The sequence below is a fragment of the Equus asinus genome, chromosome 28 (assembly GCF_041296235.1).
Source record: "Equus asinus isolate D_3611 breed Donkey chromosome 28, EquAss-T2T_v2, whole genome shotgun sequence".
Taxonomy (NCBI): domain Eukaryota; kingdom Metazoa; phylum Chordata; class Mammalia; order Perissodactyla; family Equidae; genus Equus; species Equus asinus.
The window spans coordinates 47011325-47026272 of NC_091817.1; the positions used below are offsets into that span (position 1 = coordinate 47011325).

A 14948-nucleotide genomic window follows, 5' to 3' on the forward strand; every position below is an offset into this window, starting at 1 on the left:
GCCCAGGGTTTGCTGGTTCAGATCCTGGGCATGGACCTACGCACCGCTCATCGAGCCATGCTGAGGCGGCATCTCACATAGGGGAACTAGAAGAACCTACAGCAAGAATATACAACCACGTGCTGGGGGCTTTCAGGAGAAAAAAAAGAGGAAGATTGGCAACAGATTTTTGCTCAGGGCCAATCTTCCTCACCAAAAATGAAAAAGAAAAAAGCATGCCTTAAAAAAAATGCATGTTCTCAGCCCCTGCCCCTGACCTGCTCAACGAGAGACTCTGGGGGTGGGCCCCCGCAACCCACAGCTTAATACGCCCTCCAGGTGGTTCTGATGTAGCCCAGGTCTAAGACCTGCTGACAGGAGAATATCCTCTAACTCACTGCTAATTCCCACAAAGTAGGGGCAGGAGGCCGCGTGGCCCTGGGCCGCTGTTTTGGCCTGAGTCCTGAGGCCCGTCTTCCAGTCCTGGCGCGGCTCCCGCGTGTAGGGCTGAGCTTCCAGGGCCTTGGCTGTTCCACCTTGAAGGTGAAGGAGGCCGGGCTGGTGGACCGTGAGCTCCTCCCGCCCAGAGTGAGCCCCGGGCCCCGGCTGTGGCCTGACTGGACCGAGGGTGGTTATCTTTGTTGCTTCTCCTGCATGGCGTCCAGGGAGTGACGTATTCGTGTAGACGCGTTTACCCAGTGTTCTCGTCTCGTTTCGTGAACTTGCGGTGGGCACATGGGTGGGACGATTCTGTGGCCACTCAGCCTGCTTCTGCTTCCAGGTGCCACCAGATGGATGACTTCGGGCCCGCCAGGAACCTCATGACCATGTGCTTCACGTTTTACCACGTCGGTAAGACGGGGCCCGCACGGCACGCGGGCTGCGAACTCAGGGCTTGTTGGCTTAGAACACGGCAGCCAGGGTGGGTTTCTGCCCCACTAAAGGCAGAGTGCTGAAGCTTCCAGAAAACTGCAGAAGGTGACATTAGGGAGGGAATGAGCAAGGAGCGGGATTCCTGAGACAGGAGGAGAAGGCACGGTCCGTATCCCACGGTACGAAGGAAAGCGCCCGGCTGTTAGGAAATGAGAAAACAAATACACAAGGCAGACGTCTCCTGGCAGACACAGGAATTGCAGGCTGTGAGGACATCAGTTCTGTGTTTTAGCGAAATGTTACACAGGTTGGCTGTTGAGGAGAGGCGGGGCCTAGCAGACCAGGATCTGAGTCTGGATGATGTCCCCAGGGGTGGGCTGGAGGTGCCTTTGTGAAGAGTGCAGGTTTATCCTGACGCTCCGACCCCTCTTCTGGCTCGTTCCACTGGAACTTTCTGGTACATGGAGCTTGAGGGTTCCGTGTGCTAGGCTCCTTGGGCCGCAACAGAGACTCCTTCAGGCCGCCGTAAGGACGAGGTTGCTGGGGCCCTGCGCGTGGACCAGGGCTGGGTCAGGAGCTCGGCCCCAGCCTCCCCTCCACCCTCCCTCATGCCTGCAGTGGCTCTGGGGGTGCGGCCCCATCGTCTGCAGCTTGGCAGCGTCCTCTCCTCGCTCCCAGCGCCCCGTCCTCTCCACGCTCTCGGTTCTGTGGGCAGTTGCTGGTCTGGCTGCCTCAGCTCGTGGCCAGGACGCTGCCGGGCAGGCCCTTCAGGCTGGGCCACTCATCGGTTGCCTGTGGGTCAGAGGGGGACCCCTCCTCCAACCTATGGCTCCTCCTTCTCAAAGAACCACTAGACGCTGCTTGTCTGGGTCAGATCTGTGCCCAGAGCAGCTTAGACGAGTAGGGGACACTCAGCACCTTGGCCTGTAGGGGTCCTTTGACCTGTGGAGGGGTGCCTTGGCCTTAGGTCCACACTCAGCCCTTGGAGAGGCACTCCCTGTATTGCCTCCACTCTCTCCTCCTTCCTGGAGGCCTCCTCCCACCGCAGGGAGGTGTCTGCTGTCCTCCCCTGACCCTTGGCCTCCGTACCACGGTTACTTTCTGTTTTACACACTCGCTCCGTGTGTATGGTGCTCACCTCCCTTCTGGACCTCATGTTTCTCTGGGGCTCCACCCTTGCCTGTTTCTTCTTTAGTCCCTTGTCGCACCGGGCTGACTTCTTGTACACAGTAGGTGCTTAATGACTGCTCTTAGACAGAAGGAGCCAGGCCCCGGTCTTCTCCTGGGCATCTTGGAGACTTTTGCTTCCCGTGTCTGGCAATGGTGGAGGGGGTCTCCCTGCCGCCCCCGGGCAGCCCGAGCACGCCCACGGGAGTTTCTTTCTGCCCTGTTGCTTCTCCTGCACTAGACGGCTCTGATTGCCACCTCTTCCCCTCCCCAGGTAAACCGCACCTGCTCCCGTCAGAAGCCAAGGAGAAGCCCGCAGGGAGCATCGACTCCTACCTGAAGTCTGCCAACAGCTGGCTGGCGGAGAAGAAGGACATCGCCGAGCGGCTGCTGAAGAACACGTCAGCCAAGACGGAGAACGTCAAAGGCTTCTTCGGGGGGCTGGAGACCAAGCTGAAGGGACCCCTGGTCAGGAAAAATGAGTAAGTGCCGCCTGGTGTGCATCCCTCCCGGGCTGGGGCAGGCGTGCCGATGTGACAAATGGCCGAGGCCGCAGTGAGCCCGCGTGCCGTGGTGACAGGGAGGCCCTGGCCTGGTGCTGGGAGAATCCGTTGGCCCTTGGCGGTCTTTGGGGCCCCAGAGCCGCTCCCGAGAAGCGCAGCCGCCAGCCCAGCTTGACTCCCTGCCCCCGTGTCATCGATGGTTTCCACGTGCCTTTCCACGTGCTGGCGTGCAGGGCTGTCCCCCGTGGGTCCGGGTGTCCTGGGGCTGACGAGGAGCATGTGGGAGTTGTCAGTCGGCGGGGGGAAATTACAGACCCTCGCTCTGTCCTCTTCTGACTGGTGAGAGCTTGTGTCAATGGAACGAGGTAAAGACTCGAGAAACGACCGTCCCCCAGAAGCAGTCCGCGGACAGGAACGCGGGAGCCTTCCGGGCGTTGAGAACAGGAGCGTTCAAACTACGACTTCCACAAAGAAAGGGGCCCTGGGCCTGGTGCCTGTGCCAGCCACCGTGGTCCCCACTGTCGCCTCCGGTGGCTTGGTTACAACCGGGGGACTTGGCTGTATTCGTCTTCTGGCCCAGGCAGTCTTGGATTCAGAGGAAATGGCACAAAGAAGCCTGAATGCCTCGTCTCCTCGCTTCTGGAACTCAGTCTCCTTTCAGCGGTGTGGAACGGTTTCTTTGATTTGAAAAAGGGTGGCGGGTCATTTTGTCACCGCTGTGGTTTCTCTCCCCAAGGGAAGAGGACAGCAAGCCCAAGGAGAAGCTGCAGAAGACGGGTGAGTGCCCCCAGCACCCTCGGGCGGCGGGCGCCTGCCGGTCCCTGTCAACCTGGTCCCTGTCACCCCGGCCCCGCCAACCAGCAACACCAGCAAGCAGGTCCCCAAACGTCCCAGGCCTCCACCCACCTCCAGCACGAGGGGCCGCCAGACATGATCCCCGAGTTGCCCTCAGCTCCCGTCTATAATTTCCTAGTGAATTTCCGTGGAGAAACCGCCTCTCCAGGGAGAGGGTGCAGGAACTGGGTCCTCATCCAGGGAAGGCAAGGGAAGTGTCGCGGTCGGGGCAGGGAGGTGCTTCCAGGGACCCCGCCCCTGGAGGGAGCCCTCATCACCGGGTGGGAGGGGCGTCACTGCTGGCCACGGGCAACAGAGAAGCTGTCGTGGAGTTTCAGCCGCGCTTCTGTGACCGTGGGGAGAGCCGGTGGTCCCGGGAGCGTTGCTGTGGGGTTTGCCCACGTGTGGGTGCGACTGGAGCCGCGCTCAGCCTCCCCACCTCCTACAGTGACCGCGGGCAGCCCGGAGGAGGAGAGGAGGGGCGAGAAGATCTACCTGTATGCGCACCTGAAGCAGCAGCCCATCTGGTAAGGGCACCCTTGAGCCGCGGGGCGCAGCCGCTGGCACCGTCGTCTCCGTCAGAAATGACGGGCACGCGTGCCCGCAGGGTTGGCCAAAATAAACAGCACGAACCGTAGAAGTGTTGGCCAGGAGGTGGAGAAATCGGAACCCTCCTGCGTTGCTGGGGGGGGTTGTCAAATGGGGCAGCCGCTGTGGGAAACCGTCTGGCAGCTCCTCGCTGGGTTAGGCGTAGTTACCCCGTGACCCCGCAGTTCCACTCCTAGGTTTGTACTCGGAAGAACCGAACACAGGCTCTCAAGCAAAAACGCGTGCACGTGTGTTCATAATAGGATCATTCGTAATAGCCAAAGGGGGCATCAACCCGAGTGTCCTTCTACATGGACGTTTGATGTATGGATAACCAAAATGTGGTCTATTTGTGCCACGGAGTATTTTTCAGCCGTATAAGGGAATCAGACACAGGCCACACGTGGTGAACCCACAGCGTGCTGGGTGAAGGGAGCCAGACGCAAAAGACCCACACGGCGTGTGATGCCACTGATACCAAGTGTCTGGGACAGGCGACCCCTGGAGACAAAGGAGACAAGTGGCTGCTGGGGGCTGAGGGAAGTGGGGATGGGGGGGACTCCTCACGGGTGTGGGGGTTTCCTTATGGGGTGATGCAAATGTCCTGGGGCTAGATAGTGGTGATGATTGCACGGCTGTGTCATTGTACTAAAAGCCACTGCATTGTGCACCTAAAAGAGTGAGTTTTACGGTCTGTCAATTATATCCCAATAAAGCTATTACATATATATAAAAGAAGGTATGGTTGAAACGAGAGACCAATGGTCGGGAAATCGTGCCCTTGTCTTGCTCTGCGGATGACCGCTGATGCTTGAGTCCCCCCGAAGCCTCTCCATCGCCGTATCTTATGTCCTCACAAGGAGGCCCTGAGCCGGGCTAGGTTCAGGCAGAAGCAGGGAGGAGGGGACGCTGACCAGCCACATGAGCCCCGTCCAGTGGCTCACTCGGCTGCTCCGGGCTTGACCTGGTGGCTATCGTGGCATCCGCAACAGGCCTCAGCACCCAGAGGGCCGGGTGGAGGATGCGGTAGGCTCGGCAGGCAAGCACTGGTCCCTGCTGTTGCAGCGCAAAACCCACCAGAGACGGCAGGCGAGTGGGCGGGCGTGGCTCTGTCCCCATGAAACCTGATTTACACGAACAGGTGGTGATGGATCCAGCCCACACACTGTCGTCTGCTGACCCCCAGTCTTTAAGAAGAATGTTTCTTGCATGTCCCCATAAACATGTTTCCTCTCTGCCTGTGGCCTGTCCCTGCCGGGTCCCCATTTATGTCACGGACCCTGTTCTAGAAAAGCGGGTCTCCCCGAGCCCCCCTTCCTCTTGGGAGCCTCAGTGGGCAGCAGAGAAGCAGAAAAGGGCCTCGACTGCGTCCTGCCGGCAGCGGCTTCCGCTGTGACCAAAGAATTCAGGGTTGTCCCAGCTCCTGGGAGAGACTACAGATGCTGTCAGGACCCAGGGAACCACCTCCATTTAGGATAAAGCCACGTGCTTGTTTTTTCTCCTCCGCTCCACCTGTCTGAGACTCTCAGTAGCTCATACAGGTGTGGCGGGCAGCTCCACTCCCTCATCCCCGAGACGGGCCGAGGCTGCCTTCCCGCCTCCCCTCACAGGGCCCTGACGGGGGTCTCTGTCTCACAGGCACGCGCTGAGGTTCTGGAACGCGGCCTTTTTTGACGCCGTCCACTGTGAGAGGAGGAAGCGGTCTCCCACGACCAGGTAGGAGCCAGGGCTGGGCCGGTTTGCCTGGGGAAGAGGACCAGGGACTGGCTTTCGTTTCGTTTCTGAAGAGGAGAGCAGAAGAACGGCCGAGCTGACGCGTCTGTGTTCCTTCCTCGACCCCCGTCTGGCCCCGCGCCCCGCAGGCTGCCTGAAGGGTCCTGGCGCACAGCTTCGTGGGGGCCCCGCTTGCATGAGCGCTTTCTGCCCTGGGCTCTGGCATGACTTGGCCTGACCCTCCTAAAAATGCACCTCCCACTGACGAAAACCCTCAGGACGCCGTCCGACCCACTGCCTATCGCTGTATCAAGTCAGAATCCTGAGCACGACCCGCGGCAGCGGGACCCCGGGCTACAGGGCTGGCCGCCACTGCCAGACTCTGCTCTGGAGCGCTCCTGTCCAGGGCCATGCGGTCGCTTCTCTCACCTCCCCCTCTGGTCTGCAGCCTGAGCAGCCCCCTCCAGCTTCCCCGAGGGTGGGCTTCTTGCTTCAGGAGACCCCTTTTGTAAACCACGTCAAGAGCACGGGGCAGCGGTGAGGGGTGGACACCCACGCCGTGGGGCTGGTGCTCAGTTCTCTGGCCACGGCGAGCACAGGTGGCCGCCCGCTGCGTCCAGTGGCTGGGCAGGAAAGGGGAGCAGCCCTGCCCATCCTGGGTCCCTGATTGGCCCCACCGGTCATAGGACTTGGAAGTCTCTGAACCTCTCAGTGCCTCAGTCTCCTCATTAACAAAACGAATTCCGTCTTCTCCTACACGGGGGACACCCCCAGCCCTTCTCCCTAGCGGGAGAGAGAGCAGATCCTGCTGTTTGAGTAAAGACTGTAGTCCACCAGCACTGGGGGGAGTCTTAAGTGGAATCCTTTGTGGGGGGCAGCGAAAGCCCTAATGGGGCCGAAATGGCCTGCCTCGTACCCCGGAGCAGTCTGCTGTGGCTGCGTTTCCTGGGGAGGTGGAGGGAGCTCGGGAGGGGGAGAGAAGCTGAACCTGTTACTGAGGACGCTAGAGCGAGGAGTCTCCGCTCTGCCGGGAAGCGGGGACGAGGGCAACGCTCAGATGCTTGTAGGCAAGTGGGTGTCCTCTTGTTGTTTGGCTCCCAGCCTCCGAGGAGATGAATTTCTCTCGCACACCCTGTCTCTCTGTCCGCTCCATTCCTGCCTGTAATAACCCTCCTCTTTCACTTGTTCTTTTTTCCATCTACATATCTTGCATGACTTTGACATGTTCCTCTGTTTACCTGTTTCTGCTGCCACTCCAGAGGGGACGCGGGAGAGGAGGAGAAGACGAGGTGTGTGTCCGCGTGACTCTGTCCATGTTACAGTGCGGGGGCTCCTGCCAGGGTCCCCTCGGGGCGGGGGCCGCGACTCTAACTGCTCCCGGGCTCAGAGCCCGGACACAGGTGCCACTCCACATCCCGGGAGGCAAGGCCGCGGCGCTGGGACAGGCCGGCGACAGGTGGGAGCTCGCCAAGGACGGAGCACCCCAAAATAGTCAGGAAACAAACGCGGCATCTCGAGACCTCCCTAAAGGCCCCGTGTGAGTTCAGAGACGAGACAGCAGTGACGTGCAGAAAGGCGGCTCCGATTTTGAGCAAATGGAGCTGTCCGCCTGCTGCCCCAGCCACTCAGGCCCTTCTAAGCAGACCTCCAGGCCACACCGCCGACCCGCTGTGGGCGGGTGCAGAGCGTCTATCTCTGCAACGTCACACACTCCGGGCTGTGCAGGGGTCTGGCAGACCCTCGCCCACCGAGACAGGTTTGGGGAGTGACAGAAAAGGACAGATGCTCTCTTTGCTGGCGGCTGTGATGTGGAGCCTTGAGGGGGGTGGGCCCTGAAGAGAAGGGCCTAACAGGCTGTTTCCTGCCAGCCGCAGTGGGGGTCTGACTCATTGTTTGAACCGTCTATTTGTTAGATACCTTTTGTAATGTATTTTTGGAGTTAAAGTCCTGTCTGTTCGACTATACAGTTTCTGATGCAGTGATTTTTTTTTGGTGGAAATTTCCCTAATTGCGGTCTATTTTTAGTGCTTATTGTTTTGTGAGAAGTCTTGTTTCTGATGCAGCCCTATTATGGCTTTAAAAGGAGCATTTAGGCGTGATTGGGCCTCCTTTAATAATGAGCCCCGGTCCCATGGCCTCGGGGTAAGAGGGCCAGGAAGCAGCTATCCCGGAGCCTCCTCCAAGCCCGTCAGCTCTGAGCCCCGCCAGCGGGAGCCAGCCTCGCAGCCTCGCGGCCTCTCCCTCAGGAGGATGTGGTCTGGACACACGTCTCTGACCTGCCCCCGAGGCACCACACGTGGCCTAGGCCTCGCCCGCCCGGAGGAGCAGCGAGTGTGGCTCTGAGCCTGGGGGGGGAAGCTCAGCTCCCCGTCCCTGGGCCACCTCGTGCCTCCAACCTCTCCTTTCCGGTAACCTGTGCCAGCAGTGCCGTTGGCGTCCTCTCTGTTCTCAGAGGCGGAAATGTCTCCATTTCAGAAGCCTCCCGTCCTGCGAGCTCTTGATCACGTCCACATCCTGCTGTGGCCGCTCAGACACACATTCTGCCCTTAGTGCCTGTTAGACCTCGACTAGTATTGGGTATTGACCTCGATTCGAGGGAATTGATTCCATTGGAGGCATCACCTGGTCTGCGGATTGCTAATAACCTTCCACCTCTTTCTTTAGAGGTCAGACATGCCAATTCTAGTCCTGGCCCAGCAAAATGAATCACCTCCTCAGCCGGGTCAGGAGGAGTGGGGTCAGGGCTGCTGATGACTCCAAGGTAGCCATTCCCATGTGGTCTGGGGTTGTGCAGTGCCCAGCCTACGCAACTGTACACAGCGGGCCTGGTGGTGATGTGGGGATTTATGTGCCTGGACAATCCTAAGGGCGACCATCAGGGGGGAAAGAGGATGGGAAGGAAAATGGGATGGGATTAGCAGAGTACCTGGAAGCCTATTCTGGGTGTCTTCGTGGGTGTCCCGTCGTCGGCACGAGGACTGGGAGTGACAGTGACTTGCCCTCGCTCTGTCGTGCCCCTGATGTCCTGTGGCCTCCCGTGAAGGTGCAGGAGCACCACTGACCGCCTCCAGGCCGGGCGGGTGGAAAAGGGTTAGGAGCTGGTGTACTGGCTGTGTTTCTCTTCCTTCGGCCTCTCCGTGATCCCGACCCCTCGCCCCTCATCCTTCCTCCTCTCCCTCTTGTCTTTTTCCTCCTCTCACCCTTGTTTAGTCAGACTCGTCCACCCAGAGTTTAGATTCTAAGGGGAAATAGGCTGACATGGACTCCTCCGCATCCGTCTGCTCCCGCAAGTGGCAGACTTTTCAGAGGGCCATCTCTTTATCCCAGGGTGGTGTCTCTTTATCCCGCGGTGCGTGGGGTTGGGAGGAGCGTGGGGGGACGGTCCCCAATCCACTCGGGACCAGATGAGGTGCCGTACGGGGAGGGGAGACGACCCACTGCCCTGAGCCCGTGGGGGCGGCTCTCACTCAGGGACACGATGCATCTCGCTCAAAAGAACACCCTCCCGACCCCAGATCCCGCGGCCCTGGTGCTTCTCTGTGGAGGACAGACAGACAGACACGTTCTTCAGAGTCCCGCCCCTGCAGCCACACAGAGCGCGTGGCTCTCCCGTGGGGTTTCCACACTTTGGGTCAGAGGCTTTGCGCCGTCTTCACGGTGGTCACAGGGTGACAGTCCCCAGGGGCCTCAGGGAGGAAATGGGGCTCATCCAGGCGCTGGGGCGGGGCGTGGAGGGTGAGCACCGTGAGGAAGCCGAGGGGAAGGACAGACCTGTAGCAGAACCAGGACTGCTGGTGGGATGGCATGGTGGTCGGCGCACTTGCAGCCCCCCACGCCCTGGGCCTCTGGCCACCAGAGCTTGTTGTCCCTGCCACCTGCAGCTGGCCCCTGGGCAGAGCGTCTTGCTGTGTCCCCACCAGCTGGGCAAACCACCCCCCCCCCCCAAGCTGGTGAGGCCTAGAGACATGACCGACTCTGAGAACCTCCTCGCTGGGCTCTGGATGCCCACTCCCCACAGGACGCCCGGAGGGCCCTTTCCCCCTGCAGGTCTCCCCCACAGAAATGGGGCTGCGCTCTCCATCCTTGCATCCTGCGCTCTGTGGAGAAGGCTGTGAGGGTGCCGGTTTTGTCCCCGGGCCAGTAGATGGCAGACAGTCTTGTGGAGCTCTTCCTCTCTGGGCAGGCGACATCAACAAGGGCCCCGCAGGCAGAGGGTCGGAGCTCTGGCAGCCTCTGTAGAAGTGAAGCGAGCAGCTCCTCAGCCGAGGTGCTCCCCCGTGGCAGGGAGGCCCCGCCTGGGTCAGCCCCGCAGGTCAGAGCAGGCGGGCGAGTGGCTGGGCCGCGAGGGCACTCTGAAAACCCTCTCCTGGCACTGCTGTGCTTGCAGGGAGAAGTGGTGCCACATGACCCAGGAGGAGCGCGACGACAGCCTGCGGTTCAACGAGAACATCACCTTCGGGCAGCTGGGGTGAGAGCGCGGGGCTCTGAGCGGAGAGAGGCGGCGGGGTCCCCGCAGGGTGAGACAGCGGGCAGCGGGAGGCCCCCACACGGACGCCGACCCCGCGAGGAGGGGCCGCCTCCCTCACACATCGCGCCCCATGTCAGCCCAGCTGTGCGCTCACAAAGGGTCAGCAGCACGCAGTTACTGACGCTCGGCCTAGACTCCAGCTTAGTTAATCCGCCCCAACGCCCCACGGGAGGCAGGCGTGTCACAGTGAGCTGTGGGCTGGTGGAGGAGGCAGCCAGTTCCTAGTACTTTTTTCTGGCAGTTCCGGGCTGCATGTTGGGGTCCAGGAGACAGGGGTCAGGTTCCCTTCCCCGGGGGGCAGGCAGTGCTGGCTCACAGGTGTTTGTCCCCCCAGCACCTTCACGCACAACATGCTGGCCTTCGGACTGAGCAAGAAGCTGTGCCACGACTTCCTGAAGAAGCAGGCCGTGATCGGCAACCTGGACGAGGGTGAGTGAGGCCCGGCAGGCAGGTCTGGGACCCCAGGAGCGCACACTCTGCACCTCAGGACTTCCCGCCAAGGGAAGCACTGTCCGCGTGTAACGAGAAATGGGACCTTTGACTGCGGGGTGGCTCCCCCTCCTCTCTTGCTGTCTGCCTAGTGCGTGGGACACTTATCACGCCATGGGGAGCGTTTTGGCTGGTAGGGCTTGCCGGTGGTGGGCTGGGCGAGGGGCTTGGGAGCTCAGGGCCAAAGGGAGGGAGGGAGCTTGGTGCCCAGGCTCTGAACGTGAAGATGGCCAAGCTCGGCCGCGAGCTGCCCCTCCCTCTACATGGCCACCGTATGGTCTCCTTTGTGTCTCGAACCCCACTGCCTAGGGGTACGTGGGCAGGGAGACAGGGGAGAGGAGAGGGGGTCTGGAGGTTTTCTAGAGTCTCTGGCTTCTATAACCAAAGGGACACGTTGCCACGGTCAACCCCCCCCCCCCCCCCCACCGCCGCCCGTCTACCGCTGGGCCCGCCTTCAGCATGGTCCCGCCTGCTCCAAGGTCATCCTGCCTCACGGCCTGAATGCCTTCCGCTTAGACGTCTGTGTGGATTGACCAACGTGCTAAAAAAACCCTTCATCTTGCACTGAATGAGGGGGCTGTGGGGAGTGGCCTCAGGAGGTGGGAGGGGGTCAGAGGTGCCCCGGACGACCACACTGTCATCACCAGCCCCACAAGAACACTGTCCCCTCATCCGCCCTGCGGCCCCTGCGTGGTCGGGAGGCCCCAGGCCTGGCTCCCGTGGCGCGGTTCATCGGCCCGCATGGCGCCTGCCCGGGCTGCCCGGCGAGCTGTGGGGCTGCCCTCTGTGGCTTCCTTTCCATGGGAAGGTGTGTCCCAGTTGCAAGGAGCCCACTGCCAGGCGCATGCTTGTGCCTGACATGCAGCGTGCTGGGTGCCACCGTGCGCCTCCAGAAGCTGCGCTCACCATTCCTGGTGAGGTCCTGATTTGTCCTTGTCCCGAAAAAGAAGAGCAGGAGGTGCCTGTCCGTGCCACCATCTGTCTTCCAAGCGATGACGCTGTTTTTTCTTCCAGAGCAATACAAGCTGCTGAGCGACCACATCGAGCAGATGGCCGCTGAGTAGGCCGCGGGAGGCGGCCCGAGGCCCCCCAGGAGGACTGAGGGTGCACGCTGCTCCCCCAGGCCAGCGACTGGCTGTCACCCACCCGACGACCTTGCATGACCTCGGCAGCACCCAGAGCCACTCCCGCCGCCCTCCAACTAGTGGTTAGAAGAATCTGCCGCCGTCCCCCTGCCCCCTCCGCCTGTGCCTGCCCCCATCCACGTGCCAGAGTGTCCCTCAGATTACCGAGGTGACCGTCGTACCCCTGATTGTCAGGCCTGTGACACGGAACCTAGAGGGAGGAGGAGGAAGGAGCCAGGACCAGGATGGGCACAGGGCAGTGACTGCCGCAGCCTCTGGGACGAGAGGGGGGATGGGGCGCACGTGGGAATGTAGATAAGGCAGCCGTGAGCCAGCACATGCCAGGGACGTGGGCAGCCATGGGTGACAATCTGGGGCCCTCCCTTCAGGTGTGGAACAGAGGGTGCTCCCTCAGACGGGCTCCCTGCTGAGCAGCAGGCGTGTGGAGGGGCCGAGGGCCTCTCAGTGCTGGGCCGGGGCTGGTGCTGGTTTGTCCCCAGCTCCCTGCCCTGTGTGACAGGAACGGAGTCACAGGCACCTTGAGGGGGAGAGACACCAGCACAGAGGACATTCTTTCCTGGCTGCAGAGGCCCAGCCACCCCAGGGGCATGTGCACACCCTGCAGACCGTGGGACCTGGGTGGCTTTGTCGGAGTCACGCCAGCACCAAGGTGTCTGCGTCAGACCCTATGAAACCTTCCCGGGCAGCTGACGGCTTCCCTCTGAAGCAGAGAAAGTTCCAGGGCTCGTGTCCTGGAGCAGCGTCTGGCTGTCTCATGATGGAGCACGGAAAAGAGACGTGTCTTCAGTAGCTGCAAGACAGCCGCCCCTTCTAAAAGCAGACAGTCCCACTCTTTATGTATAAAAAGACAGAAGGACCTGTGTCCATGTTAGGGACAGCAGGCAGAGGAGGCTTCTGGGGCGACCGTGCGAGGCTCACATGCGGAGCGTGGCCCTTGGCCCCAGAGCCCCAGACAGCACCTTTCCCGCCACAGCCCAGGCGGCTAGCCTCTTCCTGCAGACCTCGCGGTGCCCCGGGCCGGGAAAGCACAGCCTTTCTCCCGGGTTTGTGCCAGGCCCACCAGCTCCCCCCGCCTCCCGCCTACCATCCTGGGCGCCGACTCCTCCCCCCCTTCCCCTCTTGGCCTATTCTCCCTCGCTGCCTCCTCCGACCCATGGTCACAGCACGACACCCACGTGCCCGATAGTCAGTTATCCGGCCAGTGCTGGAAAGGTTTTGCTGTTGGAAGGCCTCTCTGGAATGTTCCAGAGAGAGCAGGGGTCAGCTGAGCCATAGAACGCACATGCACATGGTTGTGAGTGGGGTCTGAGGGTGCACTGGGAACGGGCACCAGCTGGGAGACCCTCACGGGGAGTGGACTCAACGTTATGCTGGCACGGTGGGTGTGTGGAGTCGCCCGTCTGGTGAGGTCACCGGCCAGAGCGCCGCAGCGTTTCCGGTCTGCTTGAGGCGTTCCAGGCAGGCGTGCGGGCTGCAGGGTCCCACAGCCATGTGTGTGTCTCTGTCGAAGGCGTTTCGGGGAAATAACGTCAAGTGAATGGGGCTGTGGGCCCTCCTCCTGCAACGCCTCCTTCAGGTGATGCCACCCACGCGTCCGGCCGTGGCCCTGGGTGCACCGTGCTCCCCTCTCCGCTAAAGTCAGGGCCCTGCCCAGCAGCTCGTCGGCGCCCTTGCAGGGCTGTCCCGTTGGCTGTGTCATCCTCGCCTTATCATTCCTTAGTAGTTAGTTGAAATGCATTAAGGCTCAAAGGTGCCCAGAAGACTTCTCCTTGTACTCATGAGACTCTTGTATCGAGGTTTGAGTTCGGCCTGCCTTCTCAAGGAAGAGCAGTGGATCCTGACACTCTGTCCGGGGTGGCGGCCAGCACGGCGCGGGCGGGGCCACACGGCCTCTGAAGGACGTGCAGCCTGGACTTGTGTGGGCTTTGCCCAGCACTTTCACTTCCAAGATGATCTCGAGACGTTTTTTCCCATATAATCCTGAAATAGCAGTTGAAGGTGGAAGCGAGGATTACTTTGGTTTCCCCCGCCTCATTCCTTGTCCTTAGAGATCCAGCTCCTAAGAGTGGAGGAAATCCGGCCCCAGCGCTGCTGCCTGACCAGCCCGACCAGGGGGTGCTCCAGAGGCCTCAGGGTGACAGGTGCCGAGGTGGCTCCGGGGCTGCTCTGCGGTCCCCTGTTGGCAACTACCTTTGAGCGTTTCTCCTTAGAGCACCTCTGGCCAGTGTCACCTGGAGGAGCACAGTGTCCCATCCCTCAAAAAAGGCTGGCAGCTCACCTCACTGAGATTTCCTCTGTCCCCTGGGACGTCATCCCTTCCCTCCGGGCCCATCTGGAGCGGACGTGAGGGGGCTCTGGTGGCGAGCAGACCCAGCTCGCGCTCTCAGAGGCCCTGAGAGTGACTCACCCTGATGCTCCCGGGGACGCGATGGTGAAAGAGAGCTCTGGTCCTCCTTGCTGTTAACCAGGGACCTTAGACTCAGGCCGGGAGCGTCAGATGGCATCCGAGGAGAGTTCCAGGCCCAGCAGGTAGAGGGACCAAGGCCGGGAGCCTCACAGGGCTCTCGCTAGCAGCAGCTTTTCAGATCTCCTGCCATCTGTCCTCCAGGGCTCTGTGGATCCTAGTGAGCCAAATGCAGCTGATTCTCCCAAATAAAGAGTTCCCGCTCACGGAAACCCGCGGTACTGTGGCTTTGTGTGCTTTTAGCCTCTGCTACAATGTTAGCGTTGTTGGTGGATGTTTCAGCCGGGCCACGTTCACACTCAGCTTGCGTCTGCTGTGTGTGACTGTGCGCGTCTAACCAAAGGCAGGAGGACAAGATCCTGATACTGCCAGTTATTGTGCAGTGGCATGGAGTAGACTAGGATTTTCCTATTGCCAAAAGAAAAAAAGTGGGCTAGGAAGCTCTTACCTGACCAAATGGAGGTCTAGAAAGAGCCCAGTTCCTGACTTCTGCACTCAAATGAAAACCCGTTCAGGTTTTCACGTTCACGCCGTGAGCCCACCTTGGGTTACACGGAGGCCCAGGCGAGAGCCTCGTGTCCAGGAGCTGAAGCCAGGGGACCCTGTCGCTGGCCTCCCTACATCCAGGGAGATGTGGGGCTCGTTGCCATGGAGACAAGGCAGCG

The 14948-nt window shown here is 60.9% G+C and overlaps 1 protein-coding gene across 5 annotated transcripts in view; it reads left to right on the plus strand.

Moving 5' to 3' along the window:
* KIAA0513 (KIAA0513 ortholog) overlaps positions 1–14495 on the plus strand; it is a 55883-nt gene extending 41388 nt beyond the window's left edge. For 3 of the 5 annotated variants that reach the window (XM_070500340.1, XM_070500341.1, XM_070500342.1), the window contains 9 exons: positions 761–831; positions 2294–2501; positions 3259–3299; positions 3805–3883; positions 5583–5660; positions 6917–6946; positions 10045–10125; positions 10520–10614; positions 11689–14495. In XM_070500340.1, the coding sequence (XP_070356441.1) occupies positions 761–831; positions 2294–2501; positions 3259–3299; positions 3805–3883; positions 5583–5660; positions 6917–6946; positions 10045–10125; positions 10520–10614; positions 11689–11738 (733 nt within the window). In that variant the 3' untranslated portion in view covers positions 11739–14495. The remainder of the gene's footprint in view (positions 1–760; positions 832–2293; positions 2502–3258; positions 3300–3804; positions 3884–5582; positions 5661–6916; positions 6947–10044; positions 10126–10519; positions 10615–11688) is intronic. The other 2 variants (XM_070500343.1, XM_070500344.1) reach the window with 1 other exon arrangement.
* Positions 14496–14948: the final 453 nt, after the last annotated feature.